General features: G+C 36.7%; 2 protein-coding genes across 2 annotated transcripts; both read right to left on the bottom strand.

Moving 5' to 3' along the window:
* Window positions 1–6,068: 6,068 nt before the first annotated feature.
* Window positions 6,069–6,506, bottom strand: LOC142180133 (uncharacterized). Its single transcript, XM_075251060.1, has one exon. It carries the CDS (start codon window positions 6,504–6,506, stop codon window positions 6,069–6,071), a length of 438 nt encoding a protein of 145 aa, XP_075107161.1.
* A 17-nt stretch (window positions 6,507–6,523) lies between these two features.
* On the bottom strand, window positions 6,524–7,318 carry LOC142180132 (uncharacterized). The gene is made up of 2 exons (XM_075251059.1): window positions 6,742–7,318; window positions 6,524–6,606 (listed from the first exon to the last, which is right to left on the bottom strand). The coding sequence occupies exons 1-2, from the start codon at window positions 7,316–7,318 to the stop codon at window positions 6,524–6,526; spliced, it is 660 nt and encodes a 219-aa protein (XP_075107160.1).
* Between the last annotated feature and the right edge of the window lie 7,511 nt (window positions 7,319–14,829).

The raw sequence follows: 14,829 nt of genomic DNA, 5'->3' as shown, positions 1-14,829 counted from the left end.
GTAGATCATCGTAGCATTAAATCTTAGTACTCCCCTAAAGGGGGGAATATGGAGTGATGTAGCATTAAGTCAGAAATAAATGGTTCTAGTAACTATGGAATGATAAAAGAAGAATGCGATAAGAATGAGAAAAGGATAAGATAACACTTATTCAAAGCCTACAGGTATGCTACGATTCTAGAACATTACGCTAGCACGACGGCAAGGAGAGGAAGTAAGAGTTCCGGCCTGGGATGTTATTGATAGATAAGGAGCCAAAGCAAGACGTAAGTTAAGACAAAAGAAATAACCCAAGAAAGATTACGCGGAACATTAATATGATAATGGGCCAACGAGTAGTTGGTAGTTGATTCTGAAAGAGCCTAGTTATAGCTAGACAGGAGGTTACAGACGAGTCAGCAGATCGTGCAAGATAAACATAATAAAACCCAATATGGCAAATTCAGCCTCGCAGTAATGACATTGTAACATTTGAGAAATATTCAGATAGGAGTTGGGGTAGTTAAAGGTACCGTATGAGTATTACGGAAATAAAAGAGAATGCCACTGGAAAATAGTCAAAAATTTCAGTCCAGAAGCAATCCTAAGAGCACAAGAGCGTGAAGGTAAGTAACTACGGATAATTATAGGCGAGGAAGGACATCAAAAATTCCATCGAGTATAAGATGTAATAAGCTCGCAGCCTTGCAAGAATCAGAGGGTCCTCCCTAAGTACTACAATGAAAAAACTAGCTGAGGAAGTAAGGAAGAAGGCTTCAACCTAAGCACAGTGACCTAAAGAGGAAATGCTCATATAACAACAGTCTCACAATAACATTGTATGCACTCCATAAGAAAGTGGCACCTATCGTGGCTATGAACAGGAAGAAAAAAAATCAAAATCAAAAGGTGATATTAAAGATCATATGGATTGTACGAAATTCCAATATGTGTGGGCACTAAGATAAGCCAAGCCTTCATGCAACAAGTGGCAGAACGACCACGAAAAGTAATTGCTTACATTTAAAGAAAGTTGAAAAGGAACAAAAAAAATTATTCGATCAATGATCCAGAGTTAGTTACATTATGAACGCACTTAAGAGCTCAGAGTATTATCCATGCAGCGTATATACTGACATTCATACAGCCGTAGAAAGACTCCGGTATAAGTTAAAAGAAAGAATTGAGCCTAGGGTATAAACAAAGGATTGCATTGTTAGAAGATTGTATCATAGATATTATATAGCACCCATGGAAGGCTAAAGTAATAACTAATATCATGAGCCGTAGATCGGAAGATAGCTCAAGCCTACATAAAGGCTGATCAGAAGGAAGAGGAAACTAAAGAGTTACATTAACTGAGTAAATCAGAAGTCTGATTATTGGACCCAGAAATCTATAGACATTATGATTGAGAACAGTGAAAAATCACTCTTAATATCAGAGGTATAAGAGAGATAGTACAATAGCCATATTCTATAACGGCTCTACGATAAAGCCAGTTAGAAGAGTACTAGCCTCATAAGAAGTCAATATGAAGCTCCCACCGGATTGTGTATGCACCAGAGGTGCAAGTATTATAATAGAGCTTCAAGTTGTGGATGTAAATTATACCTATATGGAAGGGAGGTCATGAAAGAGATAGAAGATGTGATGCGAGACTTTAATGCAAGTAAGGTAAAGGTGGACAATGTACGAGATACTCAAATGCAGAAGATTGTGAATAGTCCATACTTTGGATAGATGTCTAGAAGTGCGGGGATTCAATATCCAGGAATGATAACGGCGTCGTCAGTGGCATATTTTCCAGCCTATGATTTCTAGGTACCGAGAGATCTAGTTAAGAGAGTAAAGAAGAGTTAGAGACGATGTGATGTCTCGCTTGATGTTCCAAAATCACATAAGGAAATCTGTGGTGCAAGCAAGCTGAAGGAAGGTTACGAGTAATATAAATAGATATGTGTAGGTCGCAAGCTAAAGTATGGTAAAACGACAAGGTTTTAGGAAGACAGGAGTAATGATAAGAAAGGGTGAGTGAGGAGGTGACGAGAATGGATAAGTCCTCGGGATTAAGCCCATGAAAACAAGAAGAGCAGATGGTTTCTCAAAGTTATACATAGCTCACTATAACCTGAATGAACTCAAAGGAGTCTAAGACTAATAGCATTTAGAAGAGATGGAATGCTACCCTGGTAATAGAATGAGGGTGTAATTGTGATAGATAAATGATGACGTTTGGGCCTTCGATTGAGTAATTATCTGACGGAGAAAAGAAAGGGATCCCATGAATTGGACAGGATTAAAATACCCATGTAAGGTGAATCACATTGGGATGCTATGAGATACCGTTATGAAAGCATGGTATCGCCTCAGGTGGATTAGTCTAATCATTTCAGATGTTCCCCGATGAAACGTGAACCCTAGCGACAATGTTACATAAAAGGTTAAGTTATCAGAGGTAGATTATAGATCAATATAATCAACAATGGATGGATAAAAGTTATAAAGTATGAGATGAGATTAGGCCGTCATTCTTAAGATGAACAGTAATGTGGAAACAGTAAAGGACATGGATTTATACATATGAGATAAGCAACGAAGGTAACTAGGATTTTGGCAACAGACCTCAGTTAACAAAATAAGGTATAGCAATATTCGTGAGTTCAACAAAGTACTGAAGGAAGAACTTCAGTATACCCATAGATGCCTAGAGGGACATCCTGTCAAACTCTGTATATGTTTACAAAGTGAAGCCTAGAGATTGGCCAAAAACTGGAGGAAAAGGGGGAGAAGAGTCACATAGGCGCACATGTAAGAAAAAAGTCGTACATGCTACATGACAGAAGGTAGAGTTACGAGATTAGAAGAATTCCAACCACAGGTCGTGGTGTGAGAAAGAGACCTACAGGTGGGAATACCCTGGACCTTGGATTTATTCACAGAACAATTGCCTAGATGGCAAGGAGAGTACTAAAGTATTCGGAAGACATAAAAATAATAAGTGCACCAGTCAACATTCGAGGACGAATGTTCCAAAGGGGGGAATAATGTTACACCCCATGTTTTCCTACGTGAAAGTACTCCATAAGTAAATTGATGAAAGCTCAAAAATGAGATATTACATCTCGCATTTTTCGTACGTTAAAGTTTCATCGTAAGTTAATCGACGTAAGTTCGGGTATGGGATTATTTTAAGATTATAAGCATTTTATGCTATTTCAAACAAGTCATGAGTAAATTCGTAAAGGTGAGAGGGTAAGCAAATCGAAGAAAATAAATTTCGTAGAAATTTGACATTTTGGGATAAAATACGGCCGAGCTAAAATACCCGATATTTATGGACTAGTACTATACAAGGTACCACATGGCCATGATAGTAAAGTGTATAAGGTATGTTAAAAGTGAGTAGTATTTTAAGTAAGTGGAGATAATTCTTAGTTATGTAAGTAATTAGTTAATTATTGATTAATGGGATATTACCTAGTTAATTAATAATTTTTGGTGGGAGATTAGCTAATTAATTACAATATTTGGATAAGTCTAACCCCCCTTAACGTGGCTGCCCAAAGGGGCCTTGATGATGAGTATTAACTCGCACAAAAAAAAGTGGCAAATTTTGGAGGGGTTCCTAGCTAAGTCATCACCTAGTGGGGCCCACACCCACTAAAGAAAGACTTCTTAAATTCAACTAATTTCATACAAGAATGATTAATTCACAATCTTCAAGTCCAATTCACAAGAAACGTGAATTAGAACTAAGGAAAGTGGCAAAAGTGGGTAGGAGTAATAATTGTCTTGTCCATGTGGGACCATGACAACTAAAGGTTGGTATGACTAATAAGTATTATACATTGGTGTCACACTTTGAAATAAGTGGTCTTACTAAGCATTAAAGTCAAGTGGGGCCTACCAAGCAAGACATTGAAAGAACTCATTTGAAACTTGAAAGAATTCATTTTGAACTCCAAGGCTTTGGACGTGAGCTTCATATTCAGTAACGTGAGCTTTCAAAATAATTCAGTAACGTGAGATTTCATGGATCTTCAAGAATTCAAAAACGTGAGATTTCATACAAAGTTATACTACGTAATAGCAACGTAAAATTTTGCGGTTCTAAAGGAGTACGGTGCAACCTTTTTCTAGAACATCATACTAATTTTTCCCTACTCCAGGTATATTAAGGCTATCTCTTCTTTCTTTTGGCATGATCCAAATGATACAAACGAAACGAGCAAAATACTCAACTTTCATAAATGACTCTATTCATAGAAATACTAGGGGTGTATATATTCTTGATTCCCCATGTGAATTATTATTATATCATCTGTTCATGGGTCCCAGAAAAATATGTATTTGATAAAGTTTGTCCGAAAGGAATATTAATTTTATGATATTCGAGAAATCTTATTAACGTATTTCTTATGCATTTCATGCATTTATATATGTACATTGACCCATGACCAGAAGGCGTTATATACGCATATATTATATGTATATGGGATATGGAAAAAAGTTAAGGCGTTATATACGCACCACCACCTGATCAGCTGGTATACGTTGATGATTTTGCCCACAGTGGCTGAGATGATATGATGGGATGCCCTCAGAGGCTTGATGATATTATGTACGCATATACCTATGTATGGTATGGCATTTATACACACATGCATGACATTATAATTTTTCATGATTCACAGAGCTATTCAGAAGTACAAGTTGAGTTCTTTACTCCATGTTTCTTTCATATCTTTTATATACTACTGTCATGCCTTATATACTCGGTACCTAATTTTTACTGACGTCCCTTTTACCTGGGGACGCTGTATTTCATGCCCGCAGGTCCCGATAAATAGGTTGAGAGTTCTCTTAGTAGGCTATCAACTCAGCAGAAGGTGTTTGTGCACTACACTTGCTCCAAAGTTGCCTATTTGGTCAGTATGATTTGAATATGTATTGTTTGGTATGACATGGCTCTGTCCGGACCTTTATGATATTTATGTACTCTTAGAGGCTTGTAGACAGATGTCATATATACGGATACTGGTATGGCCTTATAGGCCAGTACGTAATATGTATAAGTCGGAATATCAAGTTGGGTAACCCTATATTGAGTATTTTCTCATGTTTTGTTCTACTTATCTCACGACAGCCTCTCCGACTCAATTACCTATGATAGTATGATACGAAAGATACGTTGCGTTGGTACCCAGTTGAGTAAGGTATCGGGTATTCGTCGCGGCCCATCAGTTTGGATCGTGACATCTATCCTCCTTAATACATAGGTAAAAAGACAAAGGGAAAACGACCATATAGACTCCTCAATGTATTGCTAAAACAAGAAGGTTATAGGGAAGCAGTAAACAATACTTGGGAGCATGACATTCGGGGATAACACTATGTATACTATGTGGAGGAAGTTGAAGCTAGTGGAGGAATCCACCAGAGATATGTACAAAGCAATGTCTTCTATAGAACTTAAGCTGAAAAAGTTAAGGGAGCAGTTGAAAAACACCCAGGAAACATTGAATGAAGACTACTTTAATCAGAGGCGGACTTAAGATTTGAGCAGGACGGGGGCACCATTGTCTTAAACATGCCAATTACTAGTGATAAAGTTCGGCGCAACTATATGAAAACATATATGATAACTTATCAGCAAAATACAAACTTTAATATTATCGAATATCATCAATGTGATACTAATATAACAAAAGTATATCGTTTGTTCATACTTGAACTCGACGCGCTTTCATATTTTGAAAACGGTCAATAATAGCATCATTACTTACATTTGTAAATACTTCCTTCTCAAAGTAACAAACTAAATAATCATTTAAAAATGTATCACTAATACTACTACGTAATTCATCTTTGATGTACTTCATGGATAAAAATACTCTTTCCACCGTTGCAGTCGCGATAGGCAAAATTAGAGTTAACTTTACAAGTAAATAAATAAGTGAATAACTCTCTGCAAGATTTGCCTCAACCAAGGCTTTTGCCAAATCACCAATTCCTTTCAAATCAGAAAACCTAAGGTCACCACGTCGCATGTGCAATATGAAAGTGTCAAGTTAGTGACTAAGATCTCAAAGCTTCAATTCGCCAAACTCATCTGGATAATACTTGGCCAATGTCATTATTTTTTCCTTATCAAAATTAGCAAATGAATTAACCGGATTCAAGTTAGCCATACCAAGAAGAAAGTTACTACTCACAACATCAAAATGACTGTTAAGCTCCTGAAACTGCAAATCAATCACAGAATAAAAAAGATCAACACATAAGTGATGTGAATACGTAACAGTAGAAGGTCTATGCTTTGACTTTCCAGGAATATAGAATTCTTCCATATTGGGTACCACAATATCATGTTTAGCACAAAATGAAGAAACGTCATCCATCAATGACACCCATCCATCTTCTCTCATTACTTGCAACCTTTCCTTTGTGAGGTCAAGAAATACCATGGCATTAACAATATCTTGCTCTTTCTTCAGCAAAGCTTTACTCAACTCGTTCGACATCATCAACACTTTCAACATCAAGTGAAGCAAGAAAACAAGTCAAATGCATTGATTTTACTCAAAAACGCTTCTGCTTGTAATCTATCATCAGCCTCAGAACCTTCACATTCAACCACCTCAAGCACATGAATAATAGATGAAAATAAAACAACAAAGTTATCCAACGTTCTACAATGTGATCCCCAATGAGTGTCACCTAGCCTTTGAAGCCCTCGCTCTTGATTTAATCATTTACCACTTTGAAGTTCACCACTCTCTAGCAATTTCTCCAACAATTCTGCTTGATGATCACGAAGTTGATCTCTACGCTTAAAAGATTCTCCAACTACATTCAACACGTTAGCAATTATAACAAAGAAAGTTTCCACCTTCTTATATTTTTTAGCCACAGCTACAAGTGTCAATTGCAATTGATGCGCAAAATAATGAATACAATATGCCGATGGAGTTTGTTCTAAAATTAAAGCTTTAAGACCATTCACCTTTCCTTGCATGTTACTAGCTCCATCATATCCTTGTCCACATATTTTAGATAGACTTAATGAGTGTTTCAACAGTAAAGAATATATTGCTTCCCTCAATGACTTTACAGATGTATCACCAACACGAACAAGACCAATAAATGGCTCATTCACTTGGCCTTTTTTGTCAACATACCGCAAAGCAAGGGCCATTTGTTCATGGTATGAAATATTCTTGAACTCATCAACTAATATCCCAAAATAATCCCCTCCCAAGTCATCAATTATAGCTTTCACAGTTTCTTGTGCATAAGGGCTAACAATATCCTTTTGAATTTTTGGTGAAGTCATCATATCATTTTTTGGAGCATGTTTTAATATAACTCTATCCACATCCGGAAGCCTCTTTGCAAGCCATTCCAATAGCCCTAGAAAAAGGCTTTATTTTTGGAAGATTCACTTTCATCGTGACCTCGAAAAGACAATCCAAATTCCAAGAGGAACCTTGCAACATTAATTGAGGTATTTAAACGAATTCAGTGATCACTTCTTTGTTTCTCGGATTGCTTGTTAAAAACAACTTGAATTGACTAAGATTGATTAGACAAGTCTAGCATCTTATTGAAATACTTATGGTGGAGATTATTTACTTCACCAACATGTAAAGTAAGTCTTTCCGAAGATTTATTCCAAGCCCTAAAGCCAGTTTTTGTGAAAGAGTCACCTGTGCTTCCATGGACATAATCATTCTTGAATAAATAGCAACATAAAAAAATGCCGTATCTTTCTTCACACTATACTCCAACCATCTAGAGTTTGAATCTTTAAACCAACCCGGACTAAATTAACGCATTTTCTTTCCGAATAAAGTTTTAGGGAATTTGTAATCAACCGGTTGGCAAGGCCCTTGTTTAATATAGTATTTTCTCACTTCATCTCATATTCTAAGGCTATATTTATCAATGGGTATTCTCTCTCCGGGGTCGGGATTTAGTGATTCCACATCAAATTCATCGACTAGACGGAAGGAATTCTCTCTAAAACTAGAACTTGGTTGAGAAGAATTAAACCACGTAAAAAAATACGTCCATATCAAGTTACAAGAACAAGAACTTCCTACAAAACAATGGTTCAATTCAATTTAAGTGTCCATCAAGAATAAAAGCAAACTTTCAATAGTGGAATCGCACCTCTTCTATCAAGAACAACACTAAGAGAATATAACAGGGGAATTACTCAATCACACCCCTTCTATCAAGAAAAAAGAAAACACAACATTTAAAATAGAGAAATTACACCCTTTAAAATAGGAACACTTACCAATTTGTGAAATTTTTTATCCTTGAAGTAAAGAGGCTTTTAGTTCAGCAAAATATAATATAATTGATCTTGTCTTGTAATATGCAAACGGCAAACCCTGCAAAAATATTAAAGTTATACTACGACACTTTGTGAATAAAACATTTCCCATATTCAAGTTATAATAAAGGCTTACTGCTTAGTATAACTACTATGAGAACAAGTATTAATTAAATTAAACAAGTTCGAAATTTCACTCTAGTCTATAAAAAAAAAAGCCCTAATTCAAAGTTTTTTTTTGAAAAGAAACACTTCACTGAAAGAATATTTCAAAATAACATTAGCACACAATATTCAAATGCCTACAAAATTAATTTGGCATTTACTTTTTGGCTCTAAGACTCTTTGCAGAAAGTAAATTTTTGATACCAAATTATTTTGCTAAGTTAATATTTTCAAATGAAAACAAAACTTACTCAATAAAATCAAGATTTTACTCAAATAAAATCAAGATTTTACTCAAATAAACTTACTATTTCAGTTGAAGAAGAGCCTCACACCCAGTAGTCGTCGCCGATTCGGACTGCCGATTATCGGATTCGAGCTTGAGCAGAAGCTAAATAGGGTTAATTAAAAAAAGGGTTTTGTTTTTTAACAGAAGGGTATAGCGGTTTGTTTCGAGAAGAGATGTGGGTTTTGTTCTTTAGTTTGGAAAAGCATAAAGGTTAAGACTTTAGGTTATAGGGTTAATTGAAAAAAAGGTTTTGTTTTTTAGCAAAAGGGTGGAACGGTCTGTTTGGAGAAGAGAGGTAGGTTTTGTTCTTTAGTTTGGAAAATGATAAAAGTTAAGACTTTAGGGTGACTATTGTGTATTTGTGTGCAACAGTACACGTATTAAAGAATTAAAAAAAAAAAGTAAAAAACAGAAGAAGTACAGAAGTCAAGTTTCAAACTTGGAACCTTCAAGTAACTAAAGTGTATAAACAAGCTACAAAACCAACGTGTCTGACTTGCTTTTGTTTATTTAGGGGGCCTGATAAATTATTTAAGTGGTCCCCAGTGTATATATAAATATATATAAAATATATTTACAGTATTTTTTCCGAGGCTAACGGATTCCGGTGGCCCCCTAACCCTAAGGTAGGTCCGCCTTGACTTTAATCCACAACTAATTGAGGAGAAAAAGGCTACTCTGGTATTGATGAGACTCATAGCTACCTATTTTTCCAGTGCTCATATTCTAAGGAAGTATGAGCATTACTAGATAGAACAATCAATAGGACAATGAAGTAGCTCGGCTATATCAGAATGTCAAAAACAGAAGCTCCACTGGTGCAGTACTGAGGTTCTTATTTACAACAGTCGTATATCACATATGGGTAGAAAGAAATAATAGGAGATTCCAGCAAACCAAGCGAGAGCTGTGATAGGCTCAAGGAAATAGCACTACAGTTACACAGTGTAGGGCAATGACTGCACAAATAGCAAACACACATTAGAAAGACTAAATAGTTATCCTTGCTGAATGATCTAGCTTTGGAGGCAGCTGCTATGCTTAGACCCTTCCTAGAAGGTGTGAAGCACAGTAACTAGCCGTGTGGCAATAGGAATTCATAGTCGTTTTTCTTTGATTATTTTTGAAAGAGCCTGACTTTGGCTAATGAGCAGGTTGTGTATATTGATACTTTGGCTAATAAACTTTTAATCTTTAACCAAAAATTAAAGAACAATATTAAAAGTGAATAAAAGAAAAGGATAATTCTTATTGATCCTGCTTCTGCTCGAAGATATGTGGCTAGCTTAGTAACAATTTAATATAATGATTATAGAAAGTACAAGAGTCTTCCGATGGATTACAAAGTGAGAAAGGTGCAAGTTTAAATAATAAGATTTTTCATAACCGTTCCATGATATCTCGTCTGCCTGTTATCCTCATTACTCCACAGTTTTCGCATATTACGCTTAAAGAATTTGTAATTGCTCCGTAATTAATGTCGAATCCCTTCTTATTTGGGATTGAGTATTTTTTTATTTCTTTTCGTACATATGACTCTTTACCGGAATCAATATCAATGAACCTGGTATCAATAATTTTGACTTCAACTGATCTCGAATTCGTTCTTCAAGTAACCTTCCAACCTATTGGTCATTTTCGTGCATGCGATTTAGCATCGTACATCATGTGCCAATGATTTATTTATCCACGTAGTAGGCCCACTTTTTACAAATATAGATAGTCCCCTCTCCCCGGGGGATTTGCATCTATACCCAGTTTTTGGGTCACGATTTAACTTAAACCCGCTTTGCAAAAAAAGTTGCAAGCGTACCCACTTTTCGAGTAACTTCAGACATACTGGACCTGAAGTAGCACGAATTTATGTCTGAAGTTTGAACTTCAAAATTTTTTACCTGAAGTGTGACCTTATCAAAAGTAAAACTTCAGAAATTTTCATCTGAAGTTTGGCCTGACTTGCAAAATCAATCAAAAAAACTTCAGTTTGTAGTGCAAACTTCAGACAAAATCAGCTTATCATATTTGAACTTCAGATAATTTTTCCTGGCATGATAGTTGCAAACTTCAGACAATATTTAACTTGGTAATGTCTGACATTTGGCCATGCAGTCCCAAACTTCAATTGATACTTCTTCGTGTTTTGACAATAAACTCTTGTTTTATTATTTACGTACTTTGTGTTGGGGTGCAAACTTTAGACAAATTAGTTTGAAGTTCTTCAGTTTGTAGTGCAAACTTCAGACAAATTAGTTTGAAGTTCTTCAGTTTGTAGTGCAAACTTCAAACAAAATCAGCTTATTATATTTGAACTTCAGATAATTTTTCTTGACATGATAGTTGTAAACTTCAGACAAAATTTAATCCGGTAATATCTGAAGTTTGTCCCTGCAGTCCCAAACTTCAGTTGATACTTTTTTGAGTTTTGACAATAAATTCTTGTTTTATTATTTACGTACTTTGTGTTGGGATGTATTAATGTTTGAAAGGCAGTGGCGAGTCTTTCTTTCTTCTTGATTTGTCTCTTTGTCCAATTTTCAGAAACGATAACATGTGTAACTTACAAGATAACATGTTTGAGAGAGAAAAGAAAAAGAAGAGGAAAAGAAGAGGAGGAAAAAATGAGCGCATGCGGGGAAACTTGCACGTCTGGTTCTGGCATGAATGAAGTTGAATACCCGATTTTCTTGGACATAGGTCACAGGATCTGAAGTTGTCAAAATTAGGGTATAGGTTAAATAATTTTAAAAATATGGGTATAAGTTAAATGGGGGCGACCAAATAGGGCACCCCATGCAATTTTTACCTCTCCCCCAAACTTTTCAATAATCACTAATGACTATTCGGGAAGTGATAAGAAGTTTTGGCGGGAAATAGAAGCGTGTCTGAAACCTTGTTCCAGAATCTCAGTGACGTGTTCCAGAAGTAAAATGGCATGCACCGTTTCTATTTAATGCCTGAAACACGTATTTGCCTGTAAAACGATACAGTTGAATTTATAACGCGGTTTATAGACACGTGAATTAATTTGATCCAGAATTATAAAATAAATAAGAACTGAAATAAGATTATAAAATAAACTTTAAGCAAATACAAGCCTGGCTATGAACTTAGTCTCTCCGGTAATAGAAGTATGAACAATATTAAGAATAAGGTACTAGTTGTAGAATGAGAGCTAATTCAAGCTTTTGTGTACAGAATGTTGTGTCCAACAATGGATACAAATTCTCTTATTTATAAATGTATTTAAGGAGACAAGATCTCCCCAATCATGCTACTCTTTAATGAGAATAAAAAAGTCATTGATGGATGCATAATGGGTGGCTATAAATGCAGATATTCTCTGTAATGGCTGCTCATTGAATACTATCCGATATAAATTCTTCAAATTTTTATTATCGGTTACCCTGTCTTCGAAATTCATCCAGCATCAGTCACATGCTTGCAACCGCTATCAACTATTTTCTAACTTACATCTTACATGTCTTCAGCTCCACGTGTCATCTCCTCATTCATCTAACTGTCACAAAACAATTTCACCGTATATAACACGCCCCCTACTTTTTGGTGACAATCCTTTAGTGTTACCGGAATGTAGAGAAAACCTCTTTCCTTAGCGGGCAAATTTCTGAATAGTTTCTGACACTTGTAAGGACGCACGTCTCTTCGCATTTAACGATGTTATCCCACGATTTGGCAAATATTTTTTTCACTTTTTGAGGTAATTATGACCATGATTTTTGTCGTCTATAATCTTCTTCATCACTCATAATTTTTACTTTCCACCTTTACAACTCCTTCCTCTTCTCCGATTTACCTTAGAACCCTACTTGCAAAATTCAATTCTCTCAATAAAATCTTTCTTCACAAATTTCTTACCATTATGTCTTCTAACACTGATGCCCTTGGAAATTCTGGCCTTCTCTTCGTTGGAGGCCTAAAGAAGAACAAAACAAAAGAGGTCGATGTCGAGTCTGAACCTCCCAGCATGAACTCCATCATACCCCTTCAACTTAACACCAAATCTGATCTTCAAGAACAAAAAAGATCTCATTTACCCCAAAAGTGACAGACACTGGCCCGTTCGTAGGTACCGTTCTTCCATTCGTCTTTCCAACATCCCTGTTGTGAAGGAAGACTGCGAATGGAATAATATTGAAATCTTCGCTCCTAGTGACATAGAAAGGTTCACCTTCTCCAAACCAGGGTCATGTATATTTATACATACCCCTTAACTTTAGGAGTGGCTAAAGAAATCGACCTAATAATTTTGAAATTTTGTCACCGGTACCAAAGTTGTTTCGCACAAGCATGCCCATCAGTATGGCGTATGGTGGCTTGCCTCTGCCAATTATGCTCTAAGACCGGGGAAACCCTAACTCTTGCTCACATGATGAATCTCTACTCCTCAAATATCTTCCGTGGGGGGTGTGCTAAAACTTAACAAATGCGGTTATGATGCTCTCCTTACTAGCGTTGATGATGACAACGACCGTGGATGGATGAAACAGTTCGTTGTTATTACTACCGGAGACATCCTCCCAACTACATCACCTGCTTTTCCTAAATCATAGAATCTTCTTTGTAAGTCATCTGATATCTTTTCCTTTCCATATTTAAAAAGATTTTCCAGCTTTATTAACCTTGCACTTTTCTTATTCGAGCTACTTATTGGGAACCACGAGGGGTTCAGGATCTGGCACAATGGGTACAAAAAATTCTGGATATTACTACACCGGAAGCACGAATGTGAAAAGAAATGGCCCCCAAATATGGGTGGAAAGCCAAAAACCATGGTAAACAAATATTCTTCCTCCCTTCTTTCAATCTTTCAACATAACTTAGAATCTATTTATTAACTATCTTTTTGTACAACATAGGACTTCCGAAGGGATTCGTTGTTTGCCCCGATATCGAGGCTCTCGGTGACCTAGTGGAAGTCGAACGAGTATTGCAAAATACCCTTAACCGGAGGAGAGCTCGTGAATCTACTCTCACTTCTGGTGAAGGTACCTCATCCCGTAGTCCCCAGCCCAAAAACAAGAAACCAAAGAGGAAACGTACCTCATCGGCTGGGACTCATGAGAAGAATGTGAAAGAAACACCAACCGGACTTGCCACAGTGGTCTTTGTTGATGAAGGAAATGATGATGAAGTGGATCCTCTTCAAAGAAGAAAAAGATCTTCATCAGTTCAACCAGATGCTTAGCGGGAGAGCTTTGAATACCACTACCATGGGAAGTTCAAAGGCTCTTTATCGAAATGGATTTGGTTGAAAATATCGATTCTCATTTTTTGACTCCTAGCGACGCCTCCGGTCAAAGGAGTTCAATTCCTGATCTTCCTCCACCACCAACTTCTGAGCCGATAACAACTGCCTCTCCTTCTACACCAGTTGCTACCTCTCCACCAGCGCAATCCAAACAAATGGAAGATGTTCCTTCCCCACGGCCACCCGACCATGAAAATTTAGGAAATACTTACTCGGCACCCACTCAAGACCCTTATGGAAAAAGAAACGTCATCCTTACAGTTTTGAATGAGCGACATATACTTTTCAGGTCGATGGAGATTGCCAATTATCTGAAGTCACTGTACACAGAAAAAGACTGGAGAAAATACCAAAGCGTCGTTGTGTGGTAGAAAAAGTCCATCAACATCCTCTTCTATAAATGTGATGTCATCTTTTGAGAATTCTCGGATCCTCTTGCCATGAGTTACCGATATCTTCGTCTTCTTTCCTGCCAAAAATTTCACCCTATTTACTTCGTCTCCACTGAAGATCATGTTTATCGTCATATAAGGTGACCCTGCAGCCGGTTTTGATGGTTCTGCAACATCTCAGTTTTTCCCATAGTTGTTCTTGGCCCGATCACTTAAGATGACCATTCTTCAATAATGTTGCTACTCCTTCATGAAGATGTCGACAATCCCCAGTCCCGTGACAGTGAGTTCCATGGAACTCACACCATAGATTAAGATCTCTTTGGCTAGGATCCAATCAGATTGGTTTTGGGAACCTAACTTCCTTAATATTCCTCATAACCGACAC

This window comes from Nicotiana tabacum, chromosome 4, assembly GCF_000715075.1.
Source record: "Nicotiana tabacum cultivar K326 chromosome 4, ASM71507v2, whole genome shotgun sequence".
Lineage (NCBI taxonomy): Eukaryota > Viridiplantae > Streptophyta > Magnoliopsida > Solanales > Solanaceae > Nicotiana > Nicotiana tabacum.
Note: the sequence above shows the minus strand (reverse complement) of the source record. Positions and strands in the feature narration are given on the sequence as shown.